The sequence below is a fragment of the Mobula hypostoma genome, chromosome 11 (genome assembly GCF_963921235.1).
Source record: "Mobula hypostoma chromosome 11, sMobHyp1.1, whole genome shotgun sequence".
NCBI lineage: Eukaryota > Metazoa > Chordata > Chondrichthyes > Myliobatiformes > Myliobatidae > Mobula > Mobula hypostoma.
This window is the reverse complement of record NC_086107.1, coordinates 2672536-2687732: the sequence shown is the minus strand read 5'-3', so window position 1 is coordinate 2687732 and position 15197 is coordinate 2672536. Positions and strand designations below refer to the sequence as shown.

At 44.8% G+C, this 15197-nt stretch overlaps 1 protein-coding gene across 5 annotated transcripts in view; it reads right to left on the bottom strand.

Annotated features, from left to right (window-relative positions):
- Positions 1-1274: 1274 nt before the first annotated feature.
- Positions 1275-15197, bottom strand: part of usp47 (ubiquitin specific peptidase 47) — a 227780-nt gene continuing 213857 nt past the window's right edge. For 2 of the 5 annotated variants that reach the window (XM_063061573.1, XM_063061576.1), the window contains 4 exons: positions 13376-13506; positions 12988-13035; positions 7296-7426; positions 1276-1829 (listed from right to left, as the gene is read on the bottom strand). In XM_063061573.1, coding sequence (XP_062917643.1) covers positions 1655-1829; positions 7296-7426; positions 12988-13035; positions 13376-13506 — 485 coding nt within the window. In that variant the 3' untranslated portion in view covers positions 1276-1654. Of the gene's footprint in view, positions 1830-7295; positions 7427-12987; positions 13036-13375; positions 13507-15197 lie in introns of all 5 variants that reach the window. The other 3 variants (XM_063061578.1, XM_063061577.1, XM_063061574.1) reach the window with 2 other exon arrangements.

Below are 15197 nucleotides of genomic sequence, written 5' to 3'. Positions count from 1 at the left end.
CCCTTCATCAGGGCTGGAAAGGAAGTGTGGGGGGGGGGAAGAGAAGAACAACTTAGAAGGTGATAAGTGAAGTATGAAGCTGGGTGGTAATAGGTGGAAAAGATAAAGGACTGAAGAAGGAGGAATCTCATAGGAGAGAAGAGTGGCCCACGGAGGAAAGGGAAGGAGGATCTGAAGGGTCTCCGCCTGAAACTTCGACAATTTATTAATTTCCATCAATGCTGCCTGACTTGCTGAGTTCCTCCAGCATTTTGTATGTGTTATACTCTGACAAAGATAAGCATTGCTTTTCATAAGACATCACAGGCTGGTAAACACTGGTAAAATGAGCACACGGGTAAAAGCAGCCACAAAATGCAAACCTGAGAACTTAAATAGAACGAATCAGCGTTTTATTGGCATGTTACTCATTCGTGACCAGCATTGGGTATGAAAAAATATTCACCAAAATGCATCTTTGATGATCCATTTGAGTCATTAAAAAATGAGAACTTCCGAAAAGTTGAGGAAAACCATGGTGGAGGTTTCGTAAGAGGGAGCTTCTAGCTACTAGAGATTCTCGGATGAGTGAGGTGAAGCCAGCCATGAAACAAAAACTGTCCCAACTGCCTCTTTGTTGAATAGAATGAAATAAATTCAAACTCTACGAGAAGGACTGCTCCCATTTCTGTCAAGTGAATTAAATACATCATAAAATTAAAATCAATCTATGCAAGATTCACAAACCACTCGAACCATCTGGCACAGGGTCACAAAAGTACAGCAAACATTATTGGAACCAAGGTGGACTTGAGGGATGAAGACCAAAAGAATTAAGAGGCATCAAAATTTTTGATGTCCAAATCGCAACCAGATAAAGAAAACACCTAAAAAAAAGTTCAAGCAGCCGTTTAGGAGTTCACCGCAGGCGCGGTGTGGCTTGGTATGTGTACCTGAGGCAGTGTTGGGGGGGGGGGATGGTGGGAGAGGGTAACTCCACCCCAGCCCAGTGAATTATCCGCCAAGCTGTAGCTGACTTCCATGTCACATCGTCCACCCAGCGATATGAGCGCCTGATCCTAGAAATCATGACTTGGAAACCCAAAAAAAAGTTACAATCCTGATTTGCCTCTGACGAGATGCAAAGGCACAGACCTTTAAATCACAAGCACAGAACTTCAGGCCAAGCAAAAGTCGCTAAGAACACTCATTCATTTGGTTTATCACAGACCCTTTTGTCCGGATGTCATGGCTCCCCATCCCCAAAGCTCTCCCTCCCTATCCCAGATATAGTACGCCTTATTTTAAAATTCACCGATGAGATACGTGCTGAAAATAAATGACAAATTCTTTGGACTGTGCACAGCCTTTATTCAGCTACAGAATCCCGTATGTGAAGGGGGTCTAGCTTTTCCATTGAGTATGTGCAGAGCCCACATTATACCCTAATTTTCCCTCACTGTTTGCACTTCCTTGACAGGATGATATATGATAGTGCACGACATGATTTGGAGTTGGTTGTCCCCACTCGGTTTCCGATTGGTGGGCAAAAATAGCCAATCAGTGCTGGTGTCATTAGGTAGACCTAATGGTGAATGGGGGCAGCCACAGCAGTGGTGAATCGGTTCTGTTTCCATCAAGCAGAGAGCTGAGCTACAGTGAACCAGGCCAGGTCTCATTCTTGGCTGGAGTCCTTGCTGGGGCCGCTATCCAGGTAGATTTTCAGTGCCTTCTCCTTGCGGGGAGAGTAGTTCACCCTGTGGCCCGATTTCTGCAGACGGCTGCTCTCCTTCTTCAACAGGCCACTGCGCTGTTCCTCAGTCATGTCCATCAGCGCCTCAGTCCTGTCCCTGTAACACGCGGCAATTAAAGGGAGAGGAGAGAGCACGTTAGATTACATCTGTGGAAGCTGGGGGACAATAAGAAATAGGAGCAGAATTAGGCCATTTGGCCCATCGAGTCTGCTCCGCCATTCAATCATGGCTGATTAATATATTACCCCCCGCAGCCTCATTTCCTGCTTTCTCCCCGTGACCTTTGACACTCTGACTAGTCAAGAACCTATCAACCTCCACTTTAAATATACTCCATGACTTGGCCTCCACAGCGGTCTGTGACAATGAATTCCACAGATTCACCACCTTCTGGCTAAATTAGTTCCTCCTCATCTCTGTTCTAAAGGGATGTTCCTCTATTCTGAGGCTGTGCCCTCTGGTCCTAGACTCCCCCATTATAGGAAACATCCTCAACACATCCACTCTATCTAAGCCTTTTAATATTCGATAGGTTTCAATGAGATCTCCCCTCATTATTCTGAACTCCAGTAAGTACAGGCCCAGAACTATTTAACACTTCTTGTATTTTAACCCTTTCATTCCTGGGATCACTCTTGTGAACCTCCTCGGGACCCTCTCCAATGACAGCACATCCCTCCTTAGATATCCTTTCCTTCGGAAAGAAGCACGGCTGGTAGTTTGCCTTCCAGGTGCCAGGATCCTGGATGTTTCTGATCACGTCCACGATATCCTGAAGTGGGAAGGAGAACAGCCAGAGGTCGTGGTACATATTACTACCAACGATATAGACAAGAAAAGGGAGGAGATCCTGAAAGCAGACTACAGGAAGTTGAGAAGCAGGACCACAAGGGTAATAATCTCGGGATTACTGCCTGTGCCACGTGACAGTGAGTATAGGAATAGAGTGAGGTGGAGGATACGTGCGTGGCTGAGGGATTGGAGCAGAGGGCCTGGATTCAGATTTCTGGATCATTGGAACCTCTTTTGGGGCAGGAGTGACCTGTACAAAAAGGACTGGTTGCACTTGAATCCTAGGGGGACCAATATCCTGGCGGGGAGGTTTACTAAGGCTATTGGGGAAGAGTTTAAACTAGGATTGTTGGGGAGTGGGAACAGAACTGAAGAGACAGAGGAAGGGGCTGTTGGCTCACAAATAGAGAAAACTTGAAGGGTGTGAGAGGGAGGATAGACAGGTGATAGAGAAGGGATGTGCTCAGACTGATGGTATGAAATGCGTCTATTTTAATGCAAGGAGTATTATGAACAAAGCAGATGAGCTTAGAGCATGGATCAGTACTTGGAGATATGATGTGGTGGCCATTACAGAGACTTGGATGCTCAGGGGCAGGAATGGTTACTTCGAGTGCCAGACTTTAGATGTTTCAGAAAGGACAGGGAGGGAGGTAAAAGAGGTGGGGGTATGGCACTGTTGATCAGAGATCATGTCATGGCTGCAGAAAAGGAGGAAGACATGGAGAGATTGCCTACGGAATCTCTGTGGTTGAAAGATAGGAACAGGAAGGGGTCAATAACTCTACTGGGTGTTTTTTATAGACCACCCAATAGTAACAGGGACATCGAGGAGCAGGTAGGGAGACAGATTCTGGAAAGGTGTAGTAATAACAGGGTTGTGGTGGTGGGAGATTTTAATTTCCCAAATATTGATTGGCATCTCCCTAGAGCAAGGGGTTTAGATGGGGTGGAGTTTGTTAGGTGTGTTCAGGAAGTTTTCTTGACACTATGTAGATAAGCCTACAAGAGGAGAGGCTGTACTTGATCTGGTATTGGGAAATGAACCTGGTCAGGTGTCAGATCTCTCACTGAGAGAGCATTTTGGACCTAGAAACCTAGAAGACTGTAAGGTAGCAGGAAGGAGTTTAAGAATGAAATTAGGAGAGCCAGAAGGGGCCATGAGAAGGCCTTGGTGGACAGGATTAAAGAAAACCCCAAGGCATTCTACAAATATGTGAAGAGCAAGAGGATAAGACGTGGGAAAATAGGACCAATCACATGTGACAGTGGAAAAGTCTGTATGGAACTGGAGGAGATAGCAGAGTGTACCTAATGAGTACTTTGCTTTAGTATTCACTACGGAAAAGGATCTTGGCATTTGTTGGGATGACTTACAGTGGACTGAAAAGCTTGAGCATGTAGATATTAAGAAAGAGAATGTGCTGGAGCTTTTGGAAAGCATCAAACTGGTTAAGTCACCGGGACCGGACGAGACGTACCCCAGGCTACTGTGGGAGGCGTGGAAGGAGATTGCTGAGCCTCTGGCGATGATCTTTGCATCATCAGTGGGGACAGGAGAGGTTCCGTAGGATTGGAGGGTTGCAGATGTTGTTCCCTTCTTCAAGAAAGGGAGTAGAGATAGCCCAGGAAATTATAGACCAGTGAGTCTTTCTTCAGTGGTTGGTAAGTTGCTGGAGAAGATCCTGAGAGGCAGGTTTTAGGAACATTTGGAGAGGCATAATATGATTATGAATAGTCAGCATGGCTTTGTGAAAGGCAGGTCTTACCTTATGAGCCTGATTGAATTTTTTGAGGATGTGTCATGAACAGAGCAAGCACAAAAAGAGAAATAATGTATGAGATCATGAAAAGGCAACGTGACTTCATTGGACATGTGATTAGGAAAGAGGAGTTAGAAAGCACGGTAATTATGGGAAAGATTGAAGGGAAGAAAGCAAGAGGAAGGCAAAGACAAATGATGATGGATACAGCAGCCAGAGAACTGGAAATGAATACCAATGAATTGATCCACTTGACCCGAAACAGGAGTGTGTGGGCCATGGTAGTCAAAGCTCAAACTGGGCACGGCCCCTGATGATGATGATGTGACTAAACACATTGATGAAGGTAGAGCGGTAGATGTAGTGTATATGGAATTCAGCAAGGCATTTGACAAGGTACCTCATGCAAGGCTTATTGAGAAAGTAAGGAGGCATGGGATCCAAGGGGACATTGCTTTGTGGATCCACAACTGACTTGCCCACAGGACGCAAAGCGTGGTTATAGATGGGTCATATTCTGCATAGAGATCGGTGACCAGTGGTTTGCCTCAGGGATCTGTTCTGGGACCCCTACTCTTCGTGATTTTTATAAATGACCTGGACAAGAAAGTGGAGGGATAGGTTAGTAAATTTGCTGATGACACAAAGGTTGGGTGTGTTGTGGATAGTGTGGAGGGCTGTCAGAGGTTACAGCGGGACACTGATAGGATGCAAAACTGGGCTGAGAAGTGACAGATGGAGTTCAACCCAGCTAAGTGTGAGGTGGTTCATTTTGGTAGGTCAAATATGATGGCAGAATATAGTATTAATGGTAAGACTCTTGGCAATGTGGAGGGATCAGAGGGATCTTGGGGTCCGAGTCCATAGGACGCTCAAAGCTGCTGCACAGGTTGATTCTGTGGTTAAGAAGGCATATGGTGCATTGGACTTCATCAACCATGGGATTGAGTTTAGGAACCGAGAGGTAATGTTGCAGCTGTATAGGACCCTGGTCAAACCCCACTTGGAGTACTGTGCTCAGTTCTGGTCACCTCACTCCAGGAAGGATGTGGAAACCATAGAAAGGGTGCAGAGGAGATTTACAAGGATGTTGCCTGGATTGGGGAGCATGCATTATGAGAATAGGTTGAGTGAACTCGGCCTTTTCTTCTTGGAGTGATGGAGGATGAGAGGTGACCTGATAGAGGTGTACAAGATGATAAGAGGCATTGATCGTGTGGATAGTCAGAGACTTTTTCCCAGGGCTGAAATGGCTAACGTGAGAGGGTTTAGTTTTAAGGTGCTTGGAAGTAGGTACAGGGGAGATGTCAGGGGTTAGTTGTTTTTTTTTAAACGCAGAGAGTGGTGAGTGTGTGGAATGGGCTGCCGGCGACAGTGATGGAGGCAGATACGATAGGGTCTTTTAAGAGACTCCTAGACAGGTACATGGAGCTCAGAAAAATAGAAGGCTATGGGTAACCCTTGGTAATTTCTAAGGCAAGGACATGTTTGGCAGACCTTTGTGGGCCGAGGAGCCTGTATTGTGCTATAGGTTTTCTATGCTTCTATGTGAAGCCCAAAACTGCTCACAATAGTTCAAATGCAGTCTGACTAATACCCTATAAAGCCTCAGCATTACATCCTTCCTTTTGTATTCTAGTCCTCTCAAAATTAATGTTAACATTGCATTTGCCCTCCTTACTACCAATTCAACCCGTAGGTTAGCCTTTGAGGGAATCCTGCACTGGGCCTCCCAAACTTGCATCAGAGATGCACGTCCCTTTGCACCTCCAATTTCTGAATTTTCTCCCAGTTAGGAAAAAATAGTCAACACCTTTGTTCCTTCTACCAAAATGCAGAACTATGCACTTCCCAACACAATATTCCATCTGCCACGTCTTTCTGTGGATTCCTTACTGAGTGGGTAGAGGAAAAAGACAAGGATGTACACCTCCTTGAAGGATCGTAATGCAATATGCATAAGAAATGCAATGTCTCCCCTCCCACATGAGAGCACACTGGTCCCAACTGGCCTCCTCTCACACCCCATGTGAAACTGGGTGGCACCTCAACGCAATTTGATCTAAACCCCCCACACATTGTCTGACGGGGTGGAGAAGGCAGGAGGAAGGTGAAATATTCAAGGGGAACATGAAGGGGAAATTCTTCATTCAGAGGGCAGTGAGAGCGTAGAATGAGCTGCCAGTGGAAGTGGTAGATGCGAGCTCGATTTCAATACTTAAGAGAAATCTGCATAGGTACATGGATGGTAGGGGTATGGAGGGCTGTGGTCGAGGACTGGGTTGATAGGAAAAGGTTGAAGAACAGTTCAGCAGGCTGAAGGGGCTGTTTCCGTGCTGTAGCACTCTATAACTCCGATCATCTCCTGAGTATTGATTGATCTATCTATCTACTTAGAGATACAGCGCAGAACAGGCCCTTGCGGCCCAATGAGCCCACACAACTGAGCAACCCACCTATTTGACCCTGGTCTAATCTCAGGACAATTTACAATGACCGATTCACCTACTAACTGGTATGTGCTTGGACTGTGGGAGGAATCTGGAGCACCCAGAGGAAACCCACGTGCTCACAGGAAGAACATCTAAACTTCCTCAACAGAAGACATCATGACATACCCACAGAACTCCAACACCCCAAGCTGTAATAAAGTTACACTGACCACCACAATACCAAGGCACGCCCTAAGTGTCAGATCAGATTGTGATGCCTGGGCCAAATGATGGCACAAGTGAATCACATACAATGGTGAAGCAGTGTGTCCCGGGGAAATAATCATCAGTGTGAGTTGTGTGTGCAGAGGTGAGGTGTTACTGTCTGACACCCCCAGCTTAGAGTGTGTACTGGGGAGTTAATCATCAGCATGAGCTGTGTGTGCAGAGGTTATGCGTTACTGTCTGACTCCCCCAGCTTAGTGTGTACTGGGGAATTAATCATCAGCATGAGCTGTGTGTGGAGAGGTTAGTGTCACTGTCTGACTCCCCCAGTACTCAGCGATCTCAGCTACCTGTAGTAGATGACTGCTCCATCGTCACAGATGTACAGTGGCCAGACGTTCAGAGTTGTAACTTTCGGATTCCAGTCTAAATCTTGATGTATTTCCAACACCGAAATATCACAGGGAAACGTCCCCCTGCCCTGTGGACACAAGATAACACCATTAATAACTTAGAAACAATGATTCAAGATACTGTACTGTACTCCCATACTGTGAAAGGACTAGATGGGATAGAGTTTGTCAACTGTGTTCAGGGAAGTTTCCTTAGTGCATAGAAGTCCCAATGAGAGAGTGTGAGATATCTGATCTCCTATTAGGGAATGAGACAGAGCAGGTGACAGAAGTTTGTGTAGGGGAACATTTTGCTTCTAGTGATCATAATGCCATTAGTTTCAAAGTAAATATGGAAAATGATAGGTCTTATCTGTGGGTTGACGTTCTAAATTGGAGAAAGGCCAATTTTGATGATATCAGAAAGGATTTGGCAAGTGTGGATTGGGACAGGCTGTTTTCTGGCAAAAGTGTACTTGGAAGGTGGGAGGCCTTCAAAAGTGAAATTTTGAGAGTACAAACACGAAGAATTCTGCAGATACTGGAAATTCAAGCAACACACAAAGTTGCTGGTGAGCGCAGCAGGCCAGGCAGCATCTCTAGGAAGAGGTACAGTCGACGTTTCGGGCCGAGACCCTTCGTCAGGACTAACTGAAAGAAGAGATAGTAAGAGCACTACTAGCTCTTCTTTCAGTTAGTCCTGACGAAGGGTCTCAGCCCGAAACGTCGACTATACCTCTTCCTAGAGATGCTGCCTGGCCTGCTGCGTTCACCAGCAACTTTGATGTGTTTTGAGAGTACAAAGCTAGAATGTGCCTGTCAGAATAAAACGTAAAGTAGGTTTAGGGAACCTTGGTTTTCAAGTGATATTGAGGCCCTGGTTAAGAAAACAAAAGGAAGTACATGGCAGGTATCGACAGGTAGGAACAAATGAGGTTCTTGTGGAGTACAAGATATGCAAGGGAACACCTAAGAAAGAACACAGGAGGGCTAAAAGGAGGCATGATGTTGCTCTAGCAGACAAGGAGAAGGAGAATTCCAAGGGATTCTACAGATACGTTAAGACCAAGGGACAAATTTTGCCCTCTGGAAGATCAGAATGGTAATCCATGTATAAAGCCAAAAAAGATTGGGTGGGGAGGAGATCTTAAATGCATTTTTTGCATCTGTATTTACTCAGGAGATAGACAGTCAATAGAACTTAAGCAGAAGAGCAGCAAGATCATGGACCATATACAGATTACAGAGGAGGAGGCTCTTGCTGTCTTGAGACAAATTAGGCTGGATAAATCCCCAGTGCTTGTCAAGATGGACCCTTGGACCCTATGGGAGGCAAGTGCAGAAATTGCAGGGGCCGTAGCAGAGATATTTAAATCATTCTTAGCAACAGGTGATGGACTGGAGGATAGACAATGTTGTTCTGCTGTTTAAGAAAGGCTCTAAAAATAAACTATGAAATTATAGGCCGGTGAGCCTGACATCAGCAGTGGGAAGTTATTGGAAGATCGTCAAAAGGACCGGATATATGAGTATTGGATAGACAGGGAATGATTAGGGATAGTCAGCTTGGCTTTGTGCATGACAGGTCATATCTGACAAATCTTATAGAGATTTTTTGAGGAAGTTAGCAGGAAAGTTGATGAAAGCAAAGCAGTGTTGTTGTCTACATGGACTTTAGTAAGGCATCTGGCAAGGTCCACTTAGGAAGTTGGTCAGGAAGGTTCAGTCACTCAGCATTTAAGATGAGGTAGTAAGTTGGATTACACAATGGCTTTGTGGGAGAAACCAGAGAATGGTAGTAGATGGTTGCCTCTTGGATGGCAGGTTTGTGACTAGTGAAGTGTCACAGGGATTGGTGATGGGTCCGTTGTTGTTGGTCATCTGTATTATCAATTTGGATGATAATGTGGTTAACGGGATCAGCAAATTTGTGGATGACAACAAGATTGGAAGTGTCGTGTACACCGAGGAAGACTATCAGAGCTTGCATCGTGATCTGGACCAGCTGGAAAATGGCAGATGGAATTTTAATGCCAATGAGTGTGAGGTGTTGTACTTCAGTAGGACCAACCAGGACCAACAAAGGGATCTGGGAATACAGGTCCACAACTCATTGAAAGAGGCATCACAGGTAAAAAGGGTCATAAAGAAAGCTTTTAGCACATTGGCCTTCATAAATTAATGGATTGAAAACGGGCATTGGGACGTGATGTTGAAATTGTATAAGACATTGGTGATGCCTAAGTTGGAGTATTGTGTGCAGTTTTGGTCACCTACTGACAGGAAAGATGTAAATAAGGTTGAAAGACTAAACAGAAAACTTTACAAGGATCATTTTTTAATTTAGAGATACGCACGGTAACAGGCCCTTCTGGTCCAGTGAGCCCACGCTGCCCAATTACACGCATGTGACCAATTAACTACCTATCCATACAACTTTGGAACGTTGGAGGAAACCAGAGCACCTGGAGAAAACCCACATTGTCATAGGGAGAGACGGGGTGAGAATTGAACCCTGGTTGCTGCGCTGTAAAGGCATTATGCTAACTACTACACTGTCATACTGCCACCACCATCCCGCTCCCCTCCCCAAATGGCGTAGGGCAGGAATAGTGTTGGATTCGGGTGTTTTTAATTCAAAGTTCTTTCGGAAGTCAGGTAAGAGGCACAAAACTTGTTGCTTCACGATCATTTATTATGCGGAAATAAATCAAAGTGGAACTTTATTTCAACGCCCAAAAAATACTGGAGGAACTCAGAAGGCCAGGCAGCATCTATGGAAAAGAGTACATTCAATGTTTCAGGCCGAGACCCTTCAGCAGGCCCAAAACATCGACTGTACTGTTATCCATAGATGCTGCCTGGCCTGTTGAGTTCCTGCAGCATTTTGTGTCTGTTGCTTGGATTAACAGCATCTGCAGATTTTCTCTTGTGTGTGATTGGAAATTTATTTATTTATTGAGATACAGTGCAGAACAAGCCCCTTGAGCTCTTCAAGTCACACTGCCCAGCAATCCCCAGATTTAATACTAGCCTAAACACGGGACAATTTACAATGATCAATTAACTTACCAACTGAAATGTATTTGGACCGTGGGAGGAAACCAGAGCACCTGGAGGAAATCCACGTGGTCACGGGGAGAACACGTAAACTCCTTATAGGCAGTGGCGGGACTTGAACCCAGGCCGCTGGTACTGTAAAGCATTGTGTTAACCACTAGGCTGTAGAGCTGCAAAAGTCTAGTAGCTAAGAACAGAGAGACTAAAAGCTAAAAGATGATGGATCAGCGTGGTCGATAAGGAATATTCCATTCAAATTTGTAGATAAGAGTTAACCAATCAGATAATACCTAATAACGCAATACCAAGAGAACGTTCCAGAATCTCACAAATGTAACCACTAGAGGACACACTGAACAACTGTATATACATACTGCAATCACACACTAAACAGTTACATGTATATAAGTAGTTACATAAAAGACAAGTAATTGCTTAGCTATTAAACAATTAAGCAGTCTAATCCAACAACAATCAGCAAGGTGTAGGTGCTGGAAGTGGTTGGCACTCAGTCAGCGGGAGCATAAACCTGAAAAATAGAATCTGCTCTGCTGATCTGACCTTCTCCTCAGGTCCACATCCCCTGAATCCCTTACTGGCCAAAAAAAATCTCTAATTCACATTTTAATAGATTCAATGGTTACTCTGGATTTCCAGCATCTGCAGAATCTAATGTTTAATAGATTCAATGGTTCAGCCTCTTCAGATCCAATGATCACGGAGATTACTACGAAGCCTCATCCACTCCATAAGACGAAGGAGCAGATTTAGACCATTTAGCCATCCAATCTGTTCCGCTATTCCATCCTGGCTGATTTACTTTCTCTCTCAGCCCTGATCTGCCTCTTCTCTGTAACCGTTGACAGCCTAACCTCAAACTTATCATCCTCTGCTTTAAATATACCCACTGACTTGACCTCAACAGCCATCTTTAAGACAACGAATTCCCCAGATTCACTAACCTCTATCTAAAGAAATTCTTCCTCATCTCTGTTCTAAAGGGATATCCTTGTACTGTTGAGGCTGTGCCTTTTGGTCCTAAATTCCCCCACTATAGGAAACATCCATTCTATCTAGGTCTTTCAACATTCAATAGGCTTCAAAGAGATGTCCCCTAATTCTTCTGAACTCCAGCAGGTACAGGCCCAGAGACATCAAACACTCCTCATATATTAACCCTTTCATTCCTGGAAATGTTCTTGCGAGCCTCCTCTGGATCCTCGCAAATATCAGCATTTTTTTTTGGCTAAGGGGTAGCATCCTCAACATTAAGCCCAGCCAGAGTAGGTTTCAATAAAACCACATCTCATTCTTCTGTACTCTGAGTTTAGACCAAGCCTGTAAGTACATACTATGTTCAAACTCGTCTTCATGACTGAGAAAAGACAAACCTGGGCAGTATCAGCTCCATGATAAAGGATATACTTACAGGGTTGTGTGGGAGGGTATCACATGTGGGAATAACCATCAGGTGGGTCCTATAGCCTGTTTAACTATACTGCCTATCACATAAAGGACTCTGCCTGGATTAGACAACATGTCTTATGAAGATAGGTTGAGTGACCTAGGGCTTTTCTCTGGAGCAAAGGAGGAAAGTAGGTGACAATAGAAGTGTACAAGATGGTAAGATGATCAAGTGGACAGCCAGAGACTTCTCCCGAGGATGGAAATGGCCAATACAAGGGGGCATAATATTAGGGCAATTGGATAGGGGGCATATCAGAGGTAGATATTTTACACAGTGACTGGTGGGTGTGTGGACTGTGCTGCCAGGGGGTAGCAGATACATTAGAGACATTTAAGAGTCTTTTAAATAGGCATATGGATGAAAATGGAGCGCTACCTACGAAGGAAGTGTTAGATTGATCTCGGAGAAGATTAAAGGGCTGAATAGCTGGTACTGTGCTGTAATATTTGAAAGTTAACATCTTAGCTAAATTTTACTTTAAAAACATTCACAGCTTCATAGAAGCAGCCTAATTCACTGAGTGTTTTCAGCATTTCAGGTTTTTTGGGCACCATGACAGCATAGTGGTTAGCATGTGACACTATTACAGCTCTGGTGTCAGAGTTCAGAGTTTAATTCCTGCTGCTGCCTGAAGGGAGTTTGTACAATCCCCCCCGTGACCACTTGGGTTTCCTCCGGGTGCTATAGTTTCCTCCCAGAGTCCAAAAATGTGCAGGTTAGGTTCACTGGTCATTGTAAGTTGTTCTGTGATTAGGCTAGGGTTAATTCAAGGGTTGATGGGCGGCTCAGCTCGAAGGGCCTATTCTGTGTCATATCCCAACAAATTAATAAATAGATAATACTCAGCACCCCTACCAATGAGGGCAGGCATCTCTACTCTTCCTTTACCACTTCATTCACTTGCGTAACCACTTTCGGGAAACAGAGCCGCAATACATTCTATAGTGTTAGCACTTTTTTTCATTCAAAACCCATGACTAGGCTAGGATTAAATACGAAGATGCTGGGTGGTGCAGCTCAGAGAGATGGAAGGGCCCGTTCTGCACTGTTATCTCTAAATAAAATAAAGTAATATTTTATTTCAGATTTGCAGCACTTTAATTTACTCTGAAGATGACTTACCTTAGCAAATTCGATGTTCTCAATGGGAATTTCACTTATTGCGTGTAACTGTTAGAGAGAAAAACAAACCAAATATCAGCCGCACCAGCACAGGACATGTCTCACATACAGTACAATGCCTGGAGGAACTCAGCACGTCAAGCGAGACACTACATAGTGAAATGGCGAGTCGACATTTTGGGGCAAGACCCTTCATCTGGGAGTTCCTCCAGCAGTTCCTGTGTTGCTCCAGATTCCAGCAATCTTGAAGCTGCCCACCATTTCTACCATTGACCCCTCAATGAGGATTGGTGTGTGTTCCCTCAACTTCCCCTTCCAGAAGTCCACAATCAATTCAGAACAATTTAGCAAGGAGTACTACAAGGAAATATGACGATAAGTGACCAACCTTCTCCTTCAGTTCTTCCACACTGCTGCTCTCCAGGACAACCTCCTGGAACGAGTCCAGCTTCATCTGTGACGGCCTCCATTGTCTGGTCAACACTGCCAGCTGGGACAGGGACTTCATCTTCTCAGGTTCTGCAAAAAAAGGCCAACACAGTGTTAAAGAATTGGGAAGTGGAGCTTAGTGAAAGCTCTTTAGAAACCCCTGGGTGATGCACTTACCTGGTCTCTCAGCAGTGGCTTCCCCCCAATTAGTAGTACGACCAACCCTCTCACCAATGCCACAGTGCAGCCACCGTGTGCACACCTCACCCTGTTCTGGTGACTGCTATGTAGATTCAGATTAATTTATCACATGTACATTGAGACATGCAGTGAAATGTCTCATTTGTGTTAATAATCAATACAAACAAAGGTGCGCTAGGGGCAGCTTGCAAGTGTCACCACACATTCCAGTGCCAACATAGAACAGTATAGCAGAGTACAGGTCCTTTGGCCTACATTGCTGTGTTGACCTATAATTATTCAAAGATCAATCTAACCCTGCCCTCCCACATAGCACTCCATTTTTCTATCATCCGTGCAGTTAAGAGTTTCTTAAGTGTCCTTACTGTATCTGCCTGTACCACCAATCCTGGCAACACGTTCCACACACCCACCAATCTCTGTATAAAACAACCTACCTCCGAATTTCCCTCATATTTTCCTCCAATCATCTTAAAGTTCTGCCTCCTTGTATTAGCCATTTCGCCCTGACAAAAAGTCTCTGGCTATCCACTTGATCTATGCCCCTTATCATCTTGTATACTTCTATCAAAACCATCTCTCTTCCTTCTTAGCTCCAAAGAGAGAAGTCCTAGCTTGCTCACCCTTTCCAACAAGGCTGGCTCTCTAGTCCAGACAGCACTGTGGTAAATCTCCTCTGTACCCTCTCTAAAGCTTCCACATCCTTCCTATAACGAGGTGACCAGAACCGAACACAACAGCAGACCCACAATGTTCCCCACAACAACACAAGCAGCAACAACAGCCAATCAATTCCGTATCCTCTCTCCCACCCACCTTCTCACACAGACAGGCCTCAAGAGCAAAAGAAAATACAATCAGGCCTCTCAGCCCTTTAAGGCTATTCCAGCATTCAATATCATGGCTGATCTGCCCCAGGAATCCCCAATGAAAGTACCCCAGTTTGCTTTTCCCTCTTCTTTCAGAACTTTATCCGCTTCCTCTTGAGATACCCCAATGACCCGGCCTCCACAATTCCCCACCCCCACCAAGGTAGAGAATACCAGAGTTATGGGGACATCACGTTAGCATAGCCATTCGCAATGCCAGCGACACGGGATCAATTCCACTGCTGTCTGCAAGAGTTTGTACATTCTCCCTGTGACTACTTGGGATTCTCTGGGTACTCCCAATTTTCTCCCACATTTAAAGAGGTATGGGTTAGGGTTAGAGTTGTGGGTATGCTATGTTGGTGCCAGAAGCATGCCGACACTTGTGGACTACCCCAGCACATATTTGGACTGTGTTGGTCATTGACATCAACATGCTTTTCACTGTATGTCTCAATGCAGATGTGATTAATATAGCTTTCAATTCATTAACCCCTCTGCAAGAAGTCTTTGCATCTCTCAGCTCAACAATGACACTGGTAAGTGACTAATGGATTGCCAGTATACCCCCTTTTACATAACGGGATGAAACGGCACAGCATCCCAGGTTTGTCCTCATTAATTCCCAGTACACATGTGACAATGCCTCCTTACTTCTACAATCCAACTCTCTGGTAACAAAGGATTAATAAAAACTGAGACAATCACCGG